Source organism: Lissotriton helveticus, chromosome 2_1 (assembly GCF_964261635.1).
Source record: "Lissotriton helveticus chromosome 2_1, aLisHel1.1, whole genome shotgun sequence".
Lineage (NCBI taxonomy): Eukaryota > Metazoa > Chordata > Amphibia > Caudata > Salamandridae > Lissotriton > Lissotriton helveticus.
Window position 1 is genome coordinate 960,610,515 of NC_136059.1, and position 24,929 is coordinate 960,635,443.

The following is a 24,929-nucleotide window of genomic DNA, read 5'->3' on the forward strand; positions in this document are numbered from 1 at the left end:
GGCCAGCCCTTCTGGTGAGCCTTCAGGCCTCAGGGTTGGAGGGGCACTATCTGATTTGACGCCGTTGCTCTGGCCACGGCGTCGGGAAGGACTCATGGATTCGGATCCAGGAAGACGCTGGTTGTGCCAACGTGACTTTCCCCGGCGCGGACCCAAATCACTGCCTTTGGTGTTGTCGGTGGTACCAGCCCCATCCATAACCCCAATGACTTGGAGTCAGATCAGCGTCGCTCAACACAAACCACGGCACCGGCAGAACACAGAGGTTCTATGTTATCGCCTGGTCATTTGCAGGACGTTTCAGGCACGGGAGAGGGCTGGGGGGAGTCTATGGACCTTTTAGAACACCAGGATGTGTCTGTCGAACAGATGGACTAGTATGAGGAACTTGGGAAGGCCAGTGGACTGGACACATCCCCAGATACTGGCATGCTTTCCCCTCCAACTGTGGCTGCGGAGGAAGGTGCTTCTTATGCCATGGTGGTAAGGAGGGCAGCTGAGGTCCTTGGACTGGTGTTGGCCTCTGTGCAGGTTAGAAATAATCTCCTGACCTAAGTGCTTCAGCCCGGGGCTTCCACCTCTGAACCCCTATTGCCCTTTAATGAGGCACTTATTAACGTCCTACTAGGCACATGGTCCATGCCTAGCACATGGGCTCCTGTGAATAGGACAATTGCACACCGTAATCGCCCTGCTCCGGGTGAACCAAGGTTCCTCAGCCAACACCCCACCCCTGAGAGACTGGTGGTGCAGGCTTCGACGTCTCATGGTGCGTTCCCTTCCACTCCTCCCGATAGAGAATCCAAGAGGTTGGAAACACTTGGGAAGAAGATGTTTTCTTATGCCACCCTTGCATTGCGGTCAGTGAATACTGCTTGCTTATTGGCTGTTTCTCCAACTTCCTATGGGAGAAGGTTGCGCAAGTGCTGCCACAGGTCCTGGAGGAGGCCCAGGCCGTACTCTCTCAGGCATTGAAGGACGGGAGGGCTGCAGCAAAATTCACCATTGGCCTTGACACGACTGACTTGCTAGGCAGAGCAGTTACGTCCACTGTGGCCTTACTGCACCATGCCTTGTTAAGAACATCTGGCTTCTTGGGCGAAGTCCAGGCAAATTTAATGGACATGCCTTTTGACCGATCTCATGTCTTTGGAGAGAAGGCGAACTCGCCTTGGTGCGCTTCAAGTACCGTTGTGCTATGGCCAGATCCTTGGGCCTCTCAGTAACACCACATGGCCTATCTAGCTTTTGCCCCTTTTGTGGCAACAGAAGGTGTTTCCAGCTGTGCCATTCGTATCCCAGCCACCCTCTGCAGAATTCCCAAGTTGTGAGAGGACGTGGACGCAGCTCATTCTGACCTCAGCATGGTAGCCAGAAGTCATCTCCCACCAAGCCCTTGGCAGCCGCAGCCTTGAAGCGCTCCTATTCTGACTCTGCAAGACCATGCTACTCCGTTTGGAGAGAGAATTAATTATCATCAACTCCGCAGGAGTTCAATAACATCGGACAAGTGAGTCATGCAGATCATTCAGGAGAGCTATTCTCTGCCTTTCCTTTCAAGAGCTATTCTCTGCTTTCCTTTCTTTTCCTGTTCCTATTCCGCCACTTCAAGAACGGCTGGCGGAGGATCATTTAACTTTGCTCCAATAGGAAGTTACAGCTCTCCCAGCCAAGGGGACCACAGAGAGGGTCCCTGTTTCAGAAGTAGGCAGTGGTTGCTGTTCCCGCTACTTTCTGATTCCAAAGAAGAACAAAGTGTTGCTGCCCATTTTAGATCTTCGGACTATCCATCTCTTCCTCAAAAAGGAGAAGTTCAAGATGATCACGTTGGCTCAGGTCCTGTCTGCCCTACACCAAGGAGACTGGCTTGTAGCGTTGGACTAGCTGGATGCGTATTTTCACATCCCCAACCTTCCGGGCCACAGATGTTACCTGCGGTTCAAGGTAGGTCATGAGCACTTTCAGTTCATTGTGCTACCTTTTTGTCGGGTGTTCACCAAGGTGGTGGTTGCTGCTCATCTGCACAGGTTAGGGAGTTCAGTCTTCTCCTACCTTGACGACTGGCTGTTGAATACGTTTCCCACCCATTCTGTTGTCTCCGACCTTCAGACTATGGCGGACTTCCCGCATGTGCTGGGGTTCTCTATAGACGTGCCGAAGTCACACCTGACTCCTTCTCAGACGCTCCCTTTCATTGGAGCTTTTCTGGACACAATGCAGTTTTGGGCTTATCCTCCCGAGCAGCGAGTCCAGGATATTCACGTTATGATTCCGATGTTTCAGCCTCTATCCTGGATTTCAGTGAGAATGACTCAGGCTGCTGGGACTCATGGCTTCCTACATCCTGTTGGTAAAACTTGCCAGATGGCGTACGCAGGCTCTGCAGTGGGACCTGAAGTTCGAGTGAGCGTAGCATCTGGGGAATCTCTCTGACATGGTCCAGATCTCGGAGGGAACTGCGAAAGACCTGTTGTGGTTGCTAACGAACTGTGATTGAATCAGAGGCAGACTCCCTTCCCCAACCAGGTCACACAATGGTGACACATGCGCCACTCAGGGGATGGCCCGCCATCTGGCAGAAGTGGAGATCAGGGGACACTGGTCTCTAGCGGAGTCGGGCTCCACATCAATTTGTTGGAGCTTCAAGTGATCCGGTTGGCATTGAAAGCATTTCTTCACTCGGTTAAGGGGAGGTTAGTGCAGGTGTTAACGGACAACACCACTGCCATGTAGAACTGCAACAAACAGGGCGGGATGAGGTCATGGACCCTTTGTCAAGAGGCCATACGTCTCTGGACATGGCCGGGACAGCATGGCATAACCCTGATGGTTCTACACCTGGCAGGTTCTCTGAACACTAGGGCGGACAAACTCAGCCGTCAGTGCTTTGCGGATCATGAATGGCATCTCCAGTCGGAAGTGGCGCAAGGTATGTTTCAGCGGTGGAGAGAGCCTTGGTTAGATCTGTTCGCCTCAGGAGAGAAGGCGCAATGTCAGCAGTTTTGCGTGCTGGAGTTTCCAAGGTGACAATCGCTCCGCTACGCTTTTCATCTCGAGTGGAGCTCAGGCTTACTGTATGCCTTTCCACACATACTACTTTTCCAGGGTTCTCAAGAAGATCCAGAACAACTGGGCACAAGTCCTTCTTGTGACTGGACTGGGCAACGAGAGTCTGGTATCCAGAGCTTCTGAAAATGAGCATCGATATTCCGATGGGCTGCACATTCGGGAGGATCTACTGTCGCAGCAGCAGGGGAGGGTTCTCCACCTGAACCTGTTAACTCTCTGCTTCCATGCGTGGAGATTGAGCAGCGACAGTTGATAATAATAATATTAATACAGAAATTTGTAAAGCGCGTACAGTTACCTCAATCAGAGGTGTCCCGGCGCTGAGTGTGCAGTGCAAGCGAAGAAACCACGTGATAAGAAAGAAGGAGAAGGAAGCTCCTTATTTAAAAAGCCATGTTTTCAGCAGCTTCCTAAAAATAGCTTCAGATGGTGCCCACTGTATAACCGGCGGTAGAGTGTTCCAGAGCTTCGCCGTGCTGGCCGAGAAGGTCCTGCCCTGATAGATTTCAACCTACCTCCTGAAGTATTTGAGGTTATTTTGGCAGCCCTCCACTAAGACTGTATATGCCTGCAGTGGCAAAAGTTTGTAAAATATTATACAGAAAGGTCTATTGACTCTCTTTCTGCTTATTTATCTACTATCTTTCCTTTTATTCTTACCATTGCCCAGCAGGGCTCTGCATTTGGGTATGCTCAAGGGTTATCTTTCTGCTATGTCTGCTTTCTTGTGGCTGCCTGACCAGCTCTCTTTATTTAAATCTCCTGTTGTAAATAGATTCTTAAAAGGTCTTGTACATATGTTTCCACCTGCGGCCTTTGTCATACCTCGGTCTTGCCTTAATTTGGTCCTCACATTTCTCAGGTGCTCCTTTCGAACTGCTGCATAATTGTCTCCTCTGGCTGTTTACCATCAAGACAGCCTTTCTCGTTGCAATAACATCTGCCCAGGAGGTGACTGAGTTGCAGGCATTGTCATCCAAGCCTCCCTACATTGTTTTTGCAGATAAAGTGATGCTTCGCACCAGGGCTTCATTCTTGCCGAAGGTGGTGACCTCATTCCATCTGGGTCAATCAATCATGCTGCCCACCTTTTTTGCTCCCCCCCCCCCCCCCCCGCATCCCTCTAAGGAAGAGGAGCGTTTCCACCATCCGGACCTAAAAATAGTGTTATCATTTTACCTTGACCACACAAAGGAGTACTGGGTGGATGACCAACTCTTTGTGGGGTACGTGGGAGCTAAGAAAGGTTAGGCAATACAGAAACTGACCATTTCTCGCTGGGTTGTTCTCTGCATTAAGATCTGCTATGCCCTGACTAAGAAGCAGCCCCTTGAGGGAGTACAAGCCCATTTCACTGGGGGGGGGGGGGGGGGGGGGGGGGGGGGGGGAGGCTGCAACCCAAGCGCAGGCTCGGGGTGTCCCAGTCCTGGACATCTACTGGGCACCAAAGTGGGCATCTTTGCACACATTTGCCAAACACTACTGCCTGGACAGTCAGGTCCGCAGGGACAGGCATTTCGCCCGTTTGGTCCATTTGTTCGCAGCCCACCACCAGGATGGTATGGCTTGGGTATGTATTCAAAAGTAATGAATCTGCAGCCAGAAGTCTCTATCAGATGAACGAGTTACTTAGCTTCGGTAACGCGTTATCTGGTAGAGACAATATCTAGCTGCAGATTCCTTACAGACCCACCCATGCCTCTCCGCTCTGCGGATGTATTGGTTAGGGCTAGGGTTGTTCCCTTTTTCAGGGCCCTAGTTATGACACAATCAAGTCAGTCACTTCATGGCTCTGCACTTCTGGCATGGAAAAGTTATAAGTACTGACGTGCCTGGGTGGTGCCTAAATAGTTGACCGCAACGTCCTAACAGACACCGATGATGCCATGCAGAGCCAAATGTAGCACCTGACTGCGCAAGGGGTACTACTCAAGCAAATGTTTCCGAATCCAGGTTGACACCTGGGGAATTCAAAGGTTAGGAATCTGCAGCTAGATATTGTCTCTACCAGATACTGTGTTACCGAAGGTAAGTAACTTGCAAGTCACTGCTATTGTTTCAGCCAAGAACTTCACATCATCCGGAGAGGTCCAGACCATGTGATTGAAGTCTGCTTCTGGGCATGCACACCGTCGGAATATAGGATTTGTCCCTGAAAACATTAGATTAAACCCCTTCAGGGTGAGAAAGGTTTGGTGGTAGGTAATTTAATTGGATATATTTGAGGCAGGCTTTCTGTTTTCAATCATGCAGTGTATCCCCTGCCCATACTGCATACTTTACATAGCTCACATGCGTTTCTACATAGTTAAGCTTTATCATTACAACAATTGTGTGAGAGAGGTAGGAGGTCATTTACCTTCAGTGGCTTCAAAGGGACCGTTTTGTAATGGGTCTTATGCACTTTATGCACTGACAAGACAAAAAGCCCAATTTATCGGTTTCTCCCCTCACCCCGGCAGGACGTAACTGATATGTATCACTCCACTCCCAACATTGCTCAATGTTGAGGGCGTGGCCAGCAACATGGCCGACTAGACGTGCCTGCATAGAGCTCCGGCCGAGCCTGCTCATTATCCGACATTCAATATCCCCCAAGACCCAGAAACGCCATCCAAAAGTAAGGAACTGATACCCGATTACCTGCTACGAGCTGCTGTGGTCCTGAAACGGAGTCTGCCCCGCCTAGCTCCGGTGTAGGAAGCTGACTCCTCTGCATCCCGGAGATCGAGATGGCGGCCTAGGCACCTAGGGAGTACGGCGAGCGCCGAGAGCCGGCGGTCCAACTGACTGCTGTCGCGGGCTGATGGAGGCTTGACCGGGTGGACGGCCGCCGGGCGGACGGTCGCTCACCGTCTCCGCCGGACAGCGGGAGCGGGACAGCGACGAACGCCGACCACCTACCCAAGATGGCGGCCGACATGGTGGTAGTGAATTGACAACGGCGAGATCCCCCCATTGATCCCGTCGCCGTGCAGCAGCTGTGACCGGGACCAGAGACGGAGCGTAGGTGAGCCTGCTACAGAGGTGAGGAGATCCGCTCATGTCTGGCACCCGACCCGGGGGACCGACCCCAGTAGCGGTGCCCGCCTTTACCAATATGGCGGCCGCGCGCTGAAAGAAAACGGCGGGACGGCTCTCGAGCCGCAGAAGACCACTGAGGCCTGCCTGGAGGGGGACGGCTTGCTGGTGCTGCCCCGGGAACCCTGTGGCCCATCCCGGATCGGGAGCGACTGGATGACACCGCGAGCCCCCTGCCGCCAGCACTGCACCGCTTGTGCCTACATTTGGGGGTACAACACTGAGGAGGTGAGAATCCCGGGCGGCACCCCATACGGGAAAAGAAGCGGCTGACCGATACCTCGACTCCCCCAACTACGGCGCTATGTTGCCGGTGCCTATGCCCTGAGACCCAGGCTAGGGGGAGGGAAGGCTCCTCAAGAGACACGATACGAGGACCACTGCCCGGCTACCCGCACCCAGGACGGGAGGTGTGCAGGGACCCAGAGACTCTAGAGAGGCTGCCCAAGGGAACTGACCAGTCGGGGCGACCTGTAGCTCTGCCTCTGACACACGACCGAGCACAGTGGTAGCACAGCGGAGCGGGGATCTAGCCCAGAGGCGTCCGGCCTCCAGACGACGCAGTTATGGGCAAGAGGGAGACAATACCCAAAACGGCGAACAAGGGCCCAATGGACAATTTCGCAGCTCCGCGACCTACAGTGGACCCACAACCCACGCACTCTGGCGCACGCAATGATACGAACATGCTACTGGAGGCATACAGGCGTCGAGAACGGACATCCAAGCCTCACGAGCGGCCCTGGAAACCAAGATAGGGGAGGTAGGGTCCAAAGTGACACTGCTGCGCCAGGACTTTCGAAACTTGACAGACAGGGTCACGGTGGCCGAGTCGAGGTTGACGGACAATGAGAAGTCGGTTTCTGAACTTAAGAAGGACATGGCAGAGCTCCAGGCCTCCCACCGCCAACTCCTATGGAAGGTGGACGACGCGGAAAATAGGTCAAGGCGGAACAACCTACGCTTTGTGGGCTTTAGAGAAGGGATTGAGGAAAGGAGCATGGCCGCCTTCCTCCTAGACTGGCTCAAGAAGACCTTCCCGACGGCACGATTCTCCTCGTGCTTTCTCATAGAGAGGGCGCACAGGGCGCTTCTGGCCAAGCCACCGGAGGGCGCGAGGCCACGACCGGTCATAGCGCGATTCCTGAACTTCGCAGATCGAGATCTGATCCTACGAGAAGCCAGGGGTATGGGCGAGATCCGTTTCGAAAACACCACCATAATGATTTTCCCGGACTACAGTCAGGAGGTCGCGAAACAGCGCCGCTCCTTCGACGCCGTAAAAGCAAAACTGAGATCCCTCAGCATTCAGTATATGCTCCTCTTCCCGGCCAAGCTCAAGGTCATCTATCAGGGCAATGCCATCTTCTTCCCGCACCCGGACGACGCATGGCAGTGGCTTGAGGAGCGCCCTATCCTGAATAGTAGAGAGGCGGCGGGCCGGGCGGCGCTCGACCGGTCACTGCGAGAACGACCGGCATGGGAGAGGCCGAAGCCTCAGCGTCGAAGACTGAGGAGGACGCAGAACAAGGCGCCGGGGACTCCCTACAGGACGAGGAACCGACAGGACGGGAGACGAGGCAGATCGGCGTCACCGGGTACCGGTTCAGTGGCGGGCTCGAGAATTGGTAGCCTGAGAAATGGAATCCGCTCAGAAGAAGAAGATGTGGAGGAATCGGAAGGCCGAGCATCCGGGGAGGAGGAGGAAGATACAAGGAGTGATTCGTTGCACCCTCTGGCTAAAGAAATCCAGCAACTGGAACAAGACTCTACAGGCAATGAGGGACGAGTGGACACACAAGACTCACATTCGTGAACTGTGGTGTACTGGGAGCGGGAAAAGATGGCGGCTCGGCGATGCGGAGCAAGCAAGTTGGCACACCCCCACTACTGTTCTCTGTGTTCTTAACACTGGTTACTGTTGATTGAGGGTGGGATGTGTGGGAGGGCGACAGGCCTTCTCCCACGGATAGTTGAGACCCGGATTGGGATGCAACTGGAAGGGGAGGGAGGTGGGGAGGGGGGTGTGGGATGGGGTTTGGTTACAGTTTGCCTCATGTTGGGGTGTTGGGACGTTGGAAAGGGAGGGAGACAGATGTGCATGAAGCAGCGAGTTCGAGAAAGTTTACCCTTGCTACCATCCCGGCCCTGGGGCCCGGTACTAGATAGTCCTCAGGTGATACAATGGCGAGTACACTAGCTGCACCAAACGGTGAAGGCGCCGGGGTTAAGGCGCTAACCTGGAACGTGAACGGACTGGGTTCCAAAATTAAGAGGAGCCTGGTTACTGCATATATTAAGCGAGTAGCACCTGACATCATCTTCCTTCAGGAAACACATTTGAGGGGGAACCGCTGTGCCTTTTTAGCGCGCGGGCAATACATGGTCCTGGCACACGCGGGATACACTATGGACTCACGGGGTACAGCAATACTCGTTAGGAAAACAGCACCTTTCACAGTAACACGTACATGGTTGGACCCACAGGGCTCGTTTGCCGGGGTGCAGGGGACATGGAGGAGGCGCAGGTACACTCTGCTGTCGGTCTATGCTCCACCCAAATTACAAACACGAACAATGCAGGAGATCACGACCATTCTGCTAGACACGGCTGACACGGTACAGATTGTGGGGGGGGATTTCAATGACGTGATGTGCACGACGCGCGATCGCTCTGGGAACCCACACACAGTGGCTGCAGAGACTGCTTTGGCGCGTAGAATTGACACGATCGGTCTCACCGACGTCTGGCGGTGGCTCCATCCTACCCAAGAAGCCTACTCATTTTACTCTGGGGCCCACAAGGTCTTCTCTAGGCTAGATTACATATTCACTTCGAGACAGGAACTCTCGGCGGGGGACGCGGCAGACTACAGGGCGAGGGGTATCTCGGACCATTCCCCGCTGTTCGTACACATAGGTCGGGGAAGGGGGAGAGGTCAGGCACAGTGGCATATGTCGCCATGGGATTTACAGACTCCTGAAATTCTAGGGGGCATACGAGCGGATATCAAAGTCTTTATGGCGGAAAACGAGGGATCGGTACAGTCCGGGGTAACACTATGGGAAGCCATGAAAACGGTGTTGAGGGACCGCTTCCAATCCAGGGTAGGGGAGGCCAGAAGGAAACGCACTGAAGCCATAGCGAAGGAGGAGGCAAACATCTTGACCCGAGAGGCCGAATATCACAGAACGAAGGAGGAGGTAGATCTCAGAATACTGCTAGACACTCAACGGCTGTATAGAGAGCTAAGCACGGACGAGGCGCGTACACAGGCGCTGGCCACCCTACATCGCCTGTACGATGTCGGCGACAAGTCTGGCAAACTCATGGCATGGCTGAGCAGGCGGGAGCGAGCTGCCAGGTGGGTGGATTGGGTTGAGCTCCCTGGTAAGGCGCGGGCGTCCACGGACGACACTATAGCAGAGGCCTTTGCGACCTATTTCGAAGACTTTTACAGGGCGAGGGACCTAGGGGACCGCGAGGTGGTGCAGTCGTTTCTGGATTGCATGGCAGTTCCGCAGTTGACCCCCGAAGATAGTGGGGCTTTGGAGGCGATGGCTGCCCTGAAACCGGGGAAGGCCCCGGGACCAAATGGTTTCCCGGCGGAGTTCTTCAAACGAACGGGGGACCTCCTTTCACGTCACTTGAAGTCGCTATATGCGGGTGCGTTCGCCTCCGGAAGCCTCCCGCCGGACTTGGCCCTCGCTACCATAATCCCGATCCACAAGGAAGGCAAGCCCCGTGGAGACTGTTCCTCCTATCGCCCAATCTCCCTGCTAAATACTGAGACTAAAATCCTGGCCACTATTCTGGCACGGCGCCTACGACAGGTAATAACGGACCTGGTCCACCCAGACCAGTCCGGGTTCCTGCCGGACAGGGCCACCAAACTCAACCTGCGGCGCACCCACAACTGGCTTCAAGAAGTCTGTGACAGGAGTGAGCCACATTGGTTCCTCTCCTTGGACGCAGAGAAAGCGTTCGATGCGGTCCACTGGCCTTTCCTAATGGGGACCCTTGAACGGTTTGGGCCCAAGTTCCGGCACTGGGTGAGACTTCTATACTCGAAACCTAGGGCTAGAGTCCGAATAAATGGGCGAATGTCGAGAGAGTTCGCGATAGAGCGGGGGACGCGACAGGGGTGTCCGCTATCCCCACTCCTTTTTACCCTTACGATTGAGATCCTAGCGATCCGTATCCGGCTTAACCGAGATGTGACTGGCTTCCACTGGGGGGAATCGGCCACTGAACAGGAGAAGATCTCCCTGTACGCCGATGATGTGCTGTTGTACGTGACCGACCCGGCTAAGACGATACCGGCCTTATTCAAGGAATTAGGAGACTTTGGGGCGGTGGCCGGACACACTATAAACTGGCATAAGTCGGTCCTCTACGACCCACAAGGTGCCCCGCGAGGGGAGGAACTGCCTGAGCTGCTCATCCACACCACGGTAGGCTTCCGGTACTTGGGGGTCTTTATCACCCGAGATAAGAGGCGCTCCTACACAGACAATGTCGACAGAGTTTTGGTGGCAGCAAAGGCGGAGATGGATAGGTGGAGGCCGCTCCCGCTCACCATTTTGGGCAGGGCCGCTCTGTATAAAATGATCCTACTACCGAAGTTTTTATACGCCCTACAAAATGAGTATTACCCCCTGCCGGCTCTGACATTGCGAAAAATCCATACCGATCTCCGCTCTTTCTTGTGGCTGGGGAAGCAGTCCCGGGTGGCACTCACGACTATGCAGCGACACCAATATAGTGGGGGGCTCTCATTGCCTAATCTGGAGGCCTATTACTGGGCGGAACACCTTACTCCGATCAACGATTGGATACACGCCCCGGCTGATCACCCCACCTATGCACTAGAGAGATCTAAATGGGGCAATAGGACGGTGCTCCACTTCTTATATGGGGGGAGAGGGGGCCGCCAGCTCCTCCCTGCGACTAAGATTACCCTGTTGGCGTGGCGCAGAGCGACGGTTAGAATGGACTGGCATGAAAGGCCCACCCGCCAAACACCCTTATGGTCATGTAGGTGGCTGACTGAACTGAACAAGCTGCGAGGGTTTCAAAGATGAGATGACATTGGCATCTCCACAGTTGGGGATGTCATAGCAAGGGGGGGAACTAAAAACCTTTCAGGCACTGCAGCAGGACTTTGGACTCCAGAGAACCCAATACTACAAATACATACAGCTGCGACATGCATGGGGTGCACAAAACATATCTCTCACGGACATACCCCAGTTTGCACCACTCGAGGGCCGCCTACTGCAAGAACGAATACAGAGGGGGGTGGTGTCCATGACCTACAAAACACTGACAAATAACATGTTGGGTGATCTACAGGCTCTCAGGGAGAGGTGGGAGGCAGATGTGGGCACGCTGGAGGACCTGGATTGGGAACTAATACTCATGCACCCACGAGAAGTGGCCATAAAATCGAGGCTTCGCCTCATTCAGTTTAAGGTCCTTCATCGGGCCTACTTTGACAGAGTGGGGCTTTTCCGGATGGGGAGGGTTATCGACACCGCTTGTCTACGATGCCAGCACCAGACAGGCGATTTCTTCCACATCATTTGGGGATGCACAGTGATACAGGAATATTGGGACGAGGTTTTCACTGAATTGAGTGCGATACTGGAGGTAGAGATACCTAAGGACCCCAAACTGGCGCTCTTGGGAATGTCCACGGAGGTGGATATCACGCGATACTTACTCATTTTTCTGCTGCTGGCCCTGGTAGTCGCGAAAAGAGACATTGCAAGGCTGTGGGGGGCGCCTGGGAAACCCAATCTCGAGGAATGGAGAAGAGGACTAGATATGTACATGGCAGCTGAACGTGTTACATATAAAGCTAGAGGGTGCCCACGAAAATTTCGAAAAATATGGGCTAAGTGGAGGCGCTACCATGGATTGGAGTAGGAGGGTGGGACCGGTGGGGGAAGGGGGCGGGTGGTAGGGTGGATCACAGAGATGGTGCGTAGATCGCTGATTCCAGCAGTTGTACCTTTGAAGGTCTCGGGCCATGGGGTTTGCTTATACTCAATGTCACACAACTTAGAGGGCCGAGGGAGTCACGAGGGTCGGGGAGGGGGAGTGGTTGAGAAGGGTGTCACGCTGCTTGGGGGGGGGGGGGGGGGGACGGGTAGGGGGACTTCGAGGAGAGGTCTCCCAGTTACTGCCTTTATCTATAGTTGATGGGGGGGGGGGAGTTCGGGGTGAAAATGAAAAATAAGTTCGTCAGGATGAATGCAATGTAACTGACTATTTCAAAAGTTGCGTAATGGCGGGTAGAGCGGAATGTTGATGCTCCCCCGCAATGTCTTGTTTCTAACACGTATGATTCGCCTGATGCAACAATAAAAAGAATTTATAAAAAAAAAAAACATTGCTCAATGTTGACGCCATGGTGTCCATATTTTCTCTCACTTTTTGACACATCCCCTACTTTTATACACTGTTTCCTCAGCTTGTTGGCACCAATCCAGGTCCCTTTCCTACTCCCCCTGCGACGGTGGCAAAGGCGCTTCCCACCTCCTTGCGATGTTTCTTTTGGCAATCCCTGCTGCAAGAGCCAGCCACATTACCACGTGTCTGGGCCAGTCAAGGTCTGCCTGAATCATCAAAAGAAGCCATTTGGCATACATTGGGACTGTCACTCTTGACACCCTAGACATTACATCTGTGACCTACTGCCAAAATCGGCCAATCTCCTGGCATTCCCAAATAGTGTGGAAGAAAGTCCCCTCCTGTTGACAACCCCTTAGGCAAACTGCTGTGTGTGCCTTACCCCACTGTGTACGTGGATAGTAGGTACGGTGCAATATCTTGAGTTGTACCAGTCTTAATCTTGTACGGCTTGCAATCTCTCTTGGGCTTTGTATTGCCTCTTGCCATTCCTCATCTTCTATATTCCCAAGATCGTCAGTCCACATAGCACGCAAGGTCACCAAGGGGTCTAGCACATTATTTATTCATTTGCGATATATTGTGGATATCGCTTTTTCAGGGATGGGATATAATAGTAACCTATCCTCCAGGTGATCTGGAATGGTGGTACCACATTGGATATATCGCGGCAGAGCGTGCATCAGTCTTATATAGTGGTATCTCTCTGTCTGATTTAAGTTATATTCCTGATGTGGGTCTTCAAAGGTGAGAGGAGCCTCTCCCTTCCACACGTCTCCCAGGTATTCGATTCCGATCAGTTTCCACCCTCTAAAGCCCCTTAGGGCAGCTACTTCTTTCAGTGTATCCCCTGCCCCATAGTGGGGTCCGACCAGTCAGTTTCTCCATTCAGCCCAGAAATCTATTAGCCTCCCTCCAACACCCACTACTACCCCCGTGTGTGCCGGCCATTCCAGGCGGGCTTTCAGGGAGTACAAGAGTGGTTCGCAATTTCCTACCGGCATGCTGGCTCTGTCGACTCTATAGGCTGACCTATAGGCTGGCTCATGCACGTCTGCGTATATCCAGTCGTTTTTAACCAACAATTGCGAAGCCCAGTAGTAAAGTTCAACGTCTGGGACTGCCAGGCCACCATTATACACTCCTTTTTGTAGTTTGTGAAGTGTCTTTTGGGAGAGCCAACCTACCACAAAAGCATTCTAACTTCCTGTGTTATTAAAGACTGGACAGGGGGTGTTCTGAAGAACATACAAAAGGGGCGGCAGAGCCATCATTTTAAAGAGGGCCGCCGTGCCCATAAGAGACAATGGGAGAGTACGCCAGTGACGTACATAGACACTGAGCCGATCTATCTGGGGCTCAAGGTTTCTCTTCAGGAACATCCCGTGATCTCTCGTGATGTATATGCCCAGGTATTTAAGTACCTCTTCCACCACTGGAGCAGCGCACCTCGCCGGCATCCTAGGCGGAGGGCCCGATATCGGGAAGACCACCGATTTGGACCAATTAATAGTATACCCGGAGTAACTCCCAAACAGCTAAAAATATGGAGTACTCTCTCCACAGTGGTACGGTCTTGCTAGATACAAGAGTATGTCATCCGCATAGAGCAAAATTCGCTCTTCCCACCCCCTTGCCGCCTCTATGCCCCAGATCATCGGATCCCTCCGGTTCCAATGCGCCAGCGGCTCCAGTGCAATGGGGAACGAGGGCAATCCTGTCTAGTGCCTTTCCACAGTCGAAAGGGTCTGGACAATGCTCCATTAACTCACACTCTGGCCCGAGTTTTCCCACATAGCAGCCTCACCCAGCTACAGAAATATGGGCCCAATTTACGAAGTGCCATAAACAAATAGGGCCATTCTATACTATCAAACGCCATTGATGTGTCCAACGCCATCAATGCTGTCTTCTGGGCAGCGGGGTTGCATGTCATATGGAGCACTCCATATATCTATGAACTAGGGAGAGAGCAAGGAAGGTAAGGGAGTGCGTCCTCTTCCCCACACTATAATAGAATATAACAACGTGGACGTCCCTTTAGGTTAATCCTTGAAAAACGTTCGACTTGATAGTACGTACTAAAGTGCAGGAAAACATTCAGGTTATTAAAAGAACCCTCACCCACCAACCTAGTTGGTGGCATGCTTCATCATAGGGTTCCCAGCTAGGCTCCCTAACGGAACCCAGCTGTCCTGCAACACCTGATTACAGTGTAGAGGCTTTTTTGGGTGAAAATGTGAGTGTGAAAAAGTGTTTTGCAAAGAAGTGGTGTGGTTAAAAATATCTCCAAGGTGTCCAGACGAGTAATCATTTATTTATGGGTCCTTAGGACATATTAAAATCAAAGTGAGATATTGTGAAGGTATAATGATCTTCTATATCTCTGTTTAAAAGGAGGTCGACCTGTTTCTGCCTCTCGATAGTTTGATGGAGGCTTTCTTCAGGACCGTGAAATTGTGTATCGTGATATGGCAGAAAAAAAATCTTTTGGTGCCACGTGAGTGAATTGGTGATTTTCAGCACACACGCTAAGGTGTGCTGTGTATGTGGTGTGATGACCGTACTTAAGGACCCACAGGCTGGTAACAATCTGTAAGGAAAAAAGGGACATACAGCACAAATTGACAAACATTACAAATAGAAAGGCATGCCATAACATTTGCTTGGCTGTACCAGTCATTCGTATATGCCGTGTTCACAGATGCACTCTTATCTTCGTACGTGATCGGAACAGTGATATGAGGTGTCTCAATATACCGTCATATATTCACAGGCATACCTAGAACATCCTGATAAATCCAATTGTATGCATGGATTGGTGAAGACAATTGGTGCATAAACACCTTGCGTAGTCACAAGTATGCGCATTGGTGACACAATGTGAACTGGGTGAGCTTTCACGGTTATGTGTCGATAGCCAATGTGTGCAGAAAGATGTATTAATCTTATATGAGGCGATCTACAAAAGTGATACTAATTAGTATAGTTTGTAGGCATCATCTAGTGGGTAGCGCGCTAACCACTTAAAGGCGTTACTCTAATTAGATTACAGCGTAGGTCCTGGTGTCACAGGGGAATTGAAAACATGGGCAGAATACAGGAAAAACGGTTTCTTACATTGTTCGTTTCCAAAGTTAGTTTAAACAGATCCCTGAGGCTGGGGGCTCCTGTAGTCAAACACTACAAAACATAAGTGAAAAACGTGGTATAGTATACCATTACTCACCGCTAAATGTAAATCGCTGGCTAAAGCATACTATGACACTTCATCAAGGAGAACCTCCTGCATATAAACCTACTTCTGGCTTCTAGAGATCCCACCGACAGCGGTCTCCGTGTGTGTGTAGAATATAAAGGACTGTGCCGGTAACGTGTGGGCGTGGTTGCGCCGAATGACGTTGTTGCTTAACGTGACCGCGTCATGAGAATGAGTCATACGTCAACGCTGACTACTGGGATATTGCTATGTCCCCTTGGGGATGTAGTTAATATGTTAGGAATGTATTGGCACTGACCCCCAACGTGCGGAGATAGTTCTTACGTGGTATAAACCGAGTTTATAATATACCTTACTTTATGAAGTGTATCGGACGAATATCAATGTTATATTCAGGAAAAAGCGGTTCTCACGATAACTACAATTATGCTGTGCCAGTTACCTGTGTGGCATATTGTACATGATGGGACCAGTAAATTTGGGGGTATCTCGTTACCAAGAAATGGCAGATTGACAATGAGATGACATTCATTTACTACTAGTAACAAGTACCTTGCATTTAGCATGTACAAAGAGACTCCAGCAACCAATGTTAGGCAATGTCTAGTGTGATATTAGATATACACTCTTATCCTAATATCGCTATTATCTGAGGTTGGCAAGAATTGGAGAGGGAGGTTAGTGTAAAAACCAGTGTTCTACGGTTACCATATGTATGTATGCCATCGCTACAACTAAGTGGATGATGTATTTTTGAAGGGTGACCTGAGATGTATAGCCACGGTCAGTAGTACTTCATAATCTGGTTTTGCTGGTAATATGTATTTTAATAATCGCTGATTATCCCTGTGGAGTGTATGCAAGTAATGACTCAAGATGGTCTATTTAGCAGGTTCTACGGAATGTCATTGTTAAGACCTTCATTATGTGTGTTGAGGTGATATACCCAGTGCTGGTTTTTGTCATGTAGGCGATGCTGGAGGTTGCTTAGACCTGTGTCTAGCTGCTCAATTACCACCCATCTCATGTTGGTGGTGGTGTGACCTCTTTCCAAAAATGGATTCGTCATTTTCGTGGTGTTTTTCTTGAAACAAATGTTGCTCCTATGTTCGCATATTCGTACCTTTATTTTGCGGCTTGTCATCCCCACATAACTAAGATTGCAGTGGCAAGTAATGAGGTAGATAACATTACTGGAGTTACAGTTAGTATGTTGTCTGATTTGCCACGTCTTGCCTGTTTCTAAATCAAGAGTTTTAGCTGGTATTGTGAGGTGGCACATGCTACAGTTCCCACAGGGGAAATGTCCGGTCACATTTGGAAGCCCCCAGGCATTTAACACTGTATTTGTAGGGCGTATTGTAGGGGGTGAACGTTTGTATGAGAAAAGAGGTTTTTACCAGTTTAGTTTGCCACTTGTAAGTATCCTCCAATTATTTTGAATACTGCACCCCACTCTGTTGGAGATAGTGTTATTGGTGGTCACGCACGTGAGTAGTATATCGGAGGACATCTGTTGAGTTGGTTCAAGCAGCCCTTCCTGATCTTGATTTCTTGCTCGTTTCTGAGCTTTAGTTGTGATTCGAGTAGGATATCCTCTGGCTTGAAGTTTTGTAGCCAAGGCAGCCGCCTGTTCTTTGTAATCTGGTGTTTTACTGCAATTTCTGCGTAATCTTAGATATTGACCATATGGTCTATTTTCACGCAGTGGTCTAGGGTGAAAACTCTCATATCGTAGGAGAGAGTTTCTTGCCATTGGCTTGAAGTAATTTATTTCATATTTTGCCTGCAAAGGGCCATTTTGACTGCGTCGAATGTACACTTCTGGCGCTGGACATGAAGCGTGAAATCTGGGGAAAAGCGGATAATGGCATTCATGACGCAGATCACCATATTGGCGTGCTGCCTGCAGGATGGCGTCTCTATCCCTGAAATTCAATATCCAGGCTATGATCGTGCATGGGGCGCTCCTGGGCGAGGTCTAGCACCCAGAGCCCGGTGTGGGCGTTTAGGCTCAGGCTCAGGCTCAGGCTCAGGATCAAGTCCTCCAAGAAGAGGTCCATCAATGGTACTTCCATTCCCTCTGGCACACCCATGACCCGGATGTTGTTCCGTGGGGCTCTTCACTCCTGGTCTTCAAGATGGGTGAATATTTTGGATTGGTTCTTAGTGAGCACCGAGACCTGCTCTTTAAGATGTTTGGTTTTGGATTGTAGATCCCCAATACCTGCCTCTGCCATGGACACCTTCTCAGACATTTTTTGTAGGTCTGCCCGAAGCATGTTTACCTCCTAAGTGACCAGTTCCGGTTCTAGGGTTCCATGCAGTTCCTTGATTGCCTTCATAATATCTTTCAGGGAGGGATCCGGGCACTGGTCATCGTGTTCAGGCAGTGGTTCCCCTCCCGCCGCTCCTCCTTAGCGGCCCACTGCCACCGTATATTTATCTATGTGGTTGTCCTGCCCTGGCCCCACCACCTTGTTGCGGCCGATAGCTGAGATCTGTAGGGCTTCACTGGTGGGTGGGTTCTGATGTCTGCTATGTCTCAGGCTGATGTATTTGGTACTGGCACTGGTGTCCGAGGCCTCCACTCTGTATCTCTCTTCCTTGTGGGCACAACACAGAGTCTCAGGCGCACTACAGCTCCAGCTGTTCAATCAGTAATTATCCTGCAGACCCGTATACTCAAGGGAGGATAGCACCTGTCTCCCCCTAGCCAGGTTCACGCCTAGCGTGCCCCAGATTCTCATTAAACATAAAATGGGTATAAGGCTCCAAAGTAAACCAAACACGTTCTGTATGATTCCCTTCTTTACAGGCCACACTTTGCTTGTTATTGGGTTATTTAATTTACCTAGCTAGAAGAAGCATGACCATGAAACAATATGGTATTGAACCTGCATCCAATTAATATATTGCAGCAATGTGTTTTGAAGACTACTTCAGTGATTTTTATTTTGGTAGATAAAAACCATTGCATAATGTATTTACTGTTCTTTCTAGGCAAATCATCTACATGAGGAAAAACGGAAGCAACAGGGGAAGCTATCACTGGGCCCTCAGTCAGGTGAGTTGAGGTGTTTTCAGTTGATTAAATATTTATTTCAAGACTAAAACGTGTATAGGTATGTTTCATGTTCCGCTGCATGTTTTTCTTGTTGCCATCCTAAATAAAGAGACCACAGGCTTTAAAAATATCTACAGTTGGTTGATTTAAGGATTGTTATATGTGAGTGCTTTGAAGTCCCCCGCTGTGGTAATGTAAAATAATGAATGCATTCTATATTTATAAATGTCTGTGATTAACTATACGCGGTTGCCTATTTACAATACATTTATGGCTTTTTTAAAGTGATCATGTGCCACACACACACCACTTCAGAGGACCTGAGTAAAATATCTGAACTGTATATGTGTGGCCGGAGAGTAATACGAACATTAAAGCCAGTGGGGTACTTTCTGGGTACATTAGGCACAGTCCAATTCTTGCCTAGAGAGAACGCCTCTTGAATAGGTGGTCTTTCAATGTTCTGTATTTTTATCCTGTTTTGACTAAATAAGTCTAGTCATTTAGATTATTTGTACAGATGAATTAGGCAAATTCTTATTCTTAGCTGCTAGGCCAAGAAGGCATGGCAGATATTAAGAGGCTCGTTCACTTCGAAAATTGCACTTAGCATGACCTTTGGTATATAAATAGTTGAATTTAAGCATTAAAATTGCAATTTTCTAAGCCTGACCTTTTAGCCTTAGAAATTCCATTTCCAACTGCAGACAGTCCACTAGTATTGTGGATTGTCTGCAGTTGGGAAGTTGGCTTAGGCTAAGAACAGGGGTGTTCTCAGTAGAGAGGGAATACACTGCACAAAGACATAATTCTGATGGATACATCTGCCAGTGGATTCCTCACCTTGTGAATATCCCCTGCGCCAGCAACATTTGGAAAATTATTTTGTAGCTCCTCACGCCGACGTGGACGACGTCACAGAAGCACTTCATCGCGCGCTGCTCCGCTGACGTCACTGAATCCATAATAGGACTCTGTCGGCGTGATGACATCAGTTCCCTTTTTTCCGCGTCGTCGACGCTAAAGGATTTTCTTGGGATCCTCATTAGCTCGTTTGTAACTTTGTTACTGTTGTCTTTTTCGAATAATTTCTTGTTTCCAGTCGAAATGTCTTCGAAGAAATCCTGGTTAAAGCCTTGTGGGCAGTGCGGAAAGTTGATGTCCATTACGGATCCGCATGAAGACTGCATGTGGTGCTTGTCGTCGGACCACTACGTCCAATGATTCCCAGTTGCAAGAAAATAAACCCGAAGGCACTTCGAGAGAGAGAGGCGAAGCTGCTTGTGGCGAAGTTGAAGGGGAAGAAAGGTAGGAGACATTCGAGGTCCCGCTCGAGGTCGGCTTCGAGGTCGTCTTCGAGGCATGCTTCTCGATCCAAGAAGAAGCATAAGAAGAAGAAGCATGGGTCTCGATGTCATTCCGAGAGAGAGTCGGATCCGAAGTCGAAGTCACCAAAACGCCGACATCGGAAAGGCTATGTGTCTCCTTCGCCTATTGCACCGAATCCGGAAGGTGAACCTTCTCCTTTGGAGTCTCCGGCGCCAGCGTCGAATTCATCTCAGACGCCGACGCACTCTCCACCTCAAGAGGAGGAAGAAGCTCCTTTGCTTGAAGAGTCTTCGACTCCGGTACATCTTCCATCGAATCCGGTTGACCCGTTACTTGCTGTGCCTCGTCAAGAGTAGAATCTGGGGCCTTATCCACCTTTTCCAGGCCCTGGTCAAGACCCGACGCATTACCTCAATGCAATGTATGGGGTCTTTTCAAGAGCCATGTACCCCTCTGGAGCACCATCTGGCCCCATGGGTCCAATGGCCTTTAATCTGGGCGTCCCTCAGTCATATGCTCCGGCACCGTTTATGCCCTTTATGCCGGCTACGCCTTCTTGGCATTTCTCGACCCCGAGGTCATCGACGCCGATTCCATCATCACCGGCTCCGGTCCCGACTCAACCTCGTACGCATCAGGTTGTTCCTCCTGACCCGACCTCGGCGCCATCTACGCCGATCCCTAGATTGAGGTCTAGGCGGGAGGCTCAAAGGTTGCTGGAAGAGCAGAGGTATCGAGAGGAGGAAATGGAGGAAGGAGAGTTGCAAGATACTGATGACTTATTTGATGAGCTTAAAGAAGCAAGTGGTTTGGAGTTATCTCCGGAGTGACAGCTTTCCTCTGTACCTGAAGTTCATTCAAAGGATGTGGCACCATATCACATGGTTTTTAGAAAAGCTGCAGAATTGTTAGACTTGGAGCTGCTGACTGAGGAGTTTAAATCTAACATTTTAACGGAGGTTCTCCATTCTCCCTCTTCAGTGGTGGAGCCTTTGCTACCTTTTAATGAGGCAATCACAGAGCCAATTATCGAGGTGTGGCATAAACCTTTTTCGTCTCCTGCAGTATCAAGGGCTGTTGCAAGGAGATATAGGGTGGCCCCTGGGGATCCCGACTTCCTATCAACTCATCCGTCTCCAGAGAGTTTGATAGTTCAGGCGGCCTGCTCCAAAAAATCTACTGGTGCTTTTCCTCGGGTGCATAGTGACAAAGAGTCAAAGAGACTGGACCAGGCAGCGAAGAAAGTTTTCTCTTCAGCTAGTATGGCCCTCAAATCGACAAATGCCACATGAGTTTTAGGGCATTCTATTCACGCTCTGATGGACTCTGCGAAGCAGTTGGTGCCTAAAATTCCTGAGGAAGACAGGAAGAACTTTACTGAGGTTCTTGCGGATATGCAAGATGCTGCTCGTCAGGTGATCCAGAGCGGATTGGTTACAGCAGACTCTGTGGCAAGAGTCATGGGGTCATCTCTTGCCACTAGAAGGGCTGCTTGGCTGAAATCGTCTGAATTTTCACCTGATGTACAGGCTACTTTAATAGATCTCCCTTTCGATAGTTCCGGCCTCTTTGGAAAGAAGGCTAATGCTGCCTTGGAAAGGTTCAAGGAGAGTAAGGCGACAGCAAGGTCTCTAGGCTTACAATCAAGAGGTTCCTCAAATAAAAGATTCAGAGGTTTTGGGAGATCGTCCTTTCGTTCGTACAAGCAGCCTCAACAACAGCAGCAGCAACAGAATACCCTGTATGAATTGTACAGGGGTAGAAACAGATCCCGTCGAAGAGGTCGTCAAGTCTCTTCCTCCTCTTCCTCCTCCTCCTCCTCCTCCCCCTCCTCCTCCCCCTCCTCATCTTCCTCTTCCCACCCTCCTCCTGCCACAGCAAAGCAGCCCTAGATCCCCCATTCCGGATCATGTTTGTCCTGCAGGGGGTTGGCTTACTAATTTTCTACAGGATTGGGAATCTGTCACATCAGACCTTTGGGTTCTCAATCTTGTAGAAAATGGGTATGCTCTTCCCTTTCGTGAATTTCCCCCAAATTACCCTCCTTGTCAAGGATTCTGCACGAAAGACCACCTACTTCTCCTCCAGGAGGAAGTCCTAACGTTACTGGCAAAAGGTGCGATAGAGGTGGTTCCGGAGCAGGAAAGGGGTCAGGGATGCTACTCCCGGTATTTCTTGATAACCAAGAAGGATGGCAGGCTTCGTCCCATCCTGGACCTCAGGATCTTGAACCTCTTTTTGAAACAAGAGAAGTTCAAGATGCTCACCCTTGCGTAGGTTCTTCAAGCGCTGCAACAAGAGGACTGGATGGTGTCGATCGACTTGCAGGATGCGTATTTCCACATCCCAATCCTGAAGTCGCACAGGAAGTATCTCCGTTTTACGGTAGGATCGCAACATTACCAGTTTACGGTTCTTCTGTTTGGTCTTACTACTGCACCTAGAGTCTTCACCAAGGTGATGGCGGTGGTGGCAGCCAATCTCAGAAGGTCAGGGATACCAGTATTTCCTTATCTGGACGACTGGCTGATCAAAGCAGGGTCTCCAGAGAAAGTGCTCCATCATCTGCAAGTTACAACTCAGTTGTTGTACAGGTTGGGTTTCTCGATAAACGTGCCCAAGTCTCACCTGGTGCCCTCTCAGCGCAACCTGTTCATAGATGCAGTACTGGATACCACTGTGTGTCGGGCATTCCCTCCTCCACAAAGGATTCTCGACATACAGTTAATGATTCCTTTTTTTTACAATGGAGCGGCTGTTCCAGTCCTGAAGGTCCTACGTCTGCTCGGTCTGATGGCTTCTTGTATTCTGTTGCTCAACCATGCACGCTGGCACATGAGGGCACTCCAGTGGAGTCTCCGCAGGCAGTGGTATCAGCACAATGGAGATCTCAGGGAGTCAGTGAGGATCTCCAGAGAAGCTGCGGCGGATCTATCTTGGTGGAGCGTGAAAGGCAATCTGTCTCAAGGAAAGCCCTTTCATCAGCCTCCATCGGTGGCCAAGGTGATAACTGATGCATCCACCCTAGGGTGGGGTGCTAATCTGGGGGACCTGGAGATCAAGGGTCTTTGGTCTCCAGAGGAAAGGTTGCTTCACATCAACCTTCTAGAGTTGCGGGCGATACGTTTAGCGCTCAAAGCCTTCCTCCCTTCCCTTCGCAGTCAGTCGGTTAAAGTCGTAACGGACAACACTACCGCAATGTGGTATGTCAACAAATAGGGAGGAGTGGGGTCGCATTGTCTCTGCAGAGAGGCTCTGCGTCTCTGGTCCTGGGTTCAGGACCATCAGATTTGTCTGACGGCAAATCATCTGGCAGGAGTTCTGAACGTTCGTGCAGACAGTCTCAGTCGGCAGTTCTCAGCCAACCACGAGTGGAGTCTTCACTCAGAGGTGGTTCATCACGTCTTTCGGACGTGGGGAACTCCTCAGATGGACCTGTTCGCCACTCACGAGAACGCTCACTGCCCGTCATTCTGCAGTCTTCAGTATCCGATGCAGGGAGCTTTGCGGAATGCGTTTGTTGAGTTGGGGCTCACAACCCTTTTACGAGTTTCCTCCCATACCCTCGATTCTTTGGGTTCTGAGGAAGATTCGCCAAGACCGGGCCAAAGTCATATTGATCGCCCCAGATTGGCCAAGAAGGGTGTGGTACATAGATCTTCTCCACCTCTCCTCGTGCCCGCCGCTCCGTCTCCCTCTCATGGCAGACCTCCTCTCGCAGTCGCAGGGGCAGGTTCTACACTAACGGTGGGCGGCCAGCTACGCTCCGTGCACGGAGTGCGCGTAGTGCCGTCTCCTACGCATTTTGCGTAGCGGGCGTAGCCAGGCGGCACTACGCGCGCTCCGCAGACGGTGCGTAGCCGGCCGCCACCCGCCTCCCTCCCGCCCTCCCTAAATATTTAAATAAAAGGATTGAAAGGTTTTAAAAACACTTACCTGTCCGCCGCGTCCCCGGGGCTCCCTCTCCCGTCCCTGGATTCGCGCCGCCGCCATTTCGGATACTAATGCGCATGCGCGGGCGGCCGCTCATGCGCATTTCTCATGAGAAATGCGCATGCGTGGGCATCCGCGCATGCGCATTAGTATCCGAAATGGCGGCGGCGCGAATCCAGGGACGGGAGAGGGAGCCCCGGGGACGCGGCGGACAGGTAAGTGTTTTTAAAACCTTTCAATCCTTTTATTTAAATATTTAGGGAGGGTGGGAGGGAGGCGGGCGCCGCGTAGTGGGGCTACGCGGAGTGCGCGGGTGGGCGTAGTTTTGTGCCCACTTCGCGTAGCTCCGCGGAGCCCCACTCCGCACACTACGCCCAGGGTTATTCTACACCCCCACCTCCAGAGCTTACACCTTCATACCTGGAGATTGAACGGGGCAACCTGAATTCTTTTTCTCTCCCACCTGATGTGGTGGATGTTATTTTATCAGCTAGGTGGGACTCCACCAAGTCTATCTATTCTTATAGGTGGTCCAAGTTTGTTTCATGGTGTGGAGAGAAGTCCATTGATCCCTTGAAGGCTCGATTGTCTGACATTCTTCAGTTTGCACTCTCTTTGGCTCAGCAAGTTTTTGCTGTAGCGACAGTGAAAGGTTATCTTTCGGCATTGTCAGCATTTCTTTGCTTGCCGGACCAACCCTCTTTATTTAATTCTCCTGTAGTATTAAGATTCTTAAAGGGTCTTACAAATAAATATCCTCCTTCTCATTTTATTGTGCCTCAATGGGACTTGAATCTTGTCCTTACTTTCTT

At 50.7% G+C, this 24,929-nt stretch overlaps 1 protein-coding gene across 3 annotated transcripts in view; it reads left to right on the forward strand.

Moving 5' to 3' along the window:
* The window catches only part of TUT7 (terminal uridylyl transferase 7), a 1,540,394-nt gene that overhangs the window by 1,492,295 nt on the left and 23,170 nt on the right, over positions 1–24,929 (forward strand). For all 3 annotated transcript variants that reach the window (XM_078675707.1, XM_078675708.1, XM_078675706.1), the window contains exon 27: positions 18,792–18,855. In XM_078675707.1, the coding sequence (XP_078531833.1) occupies positions 18,792–18,855 (64 nt within the window). The remainder of the gene's footprint in view (positions 1–18,791; positions 18,856–24,929) is intronic.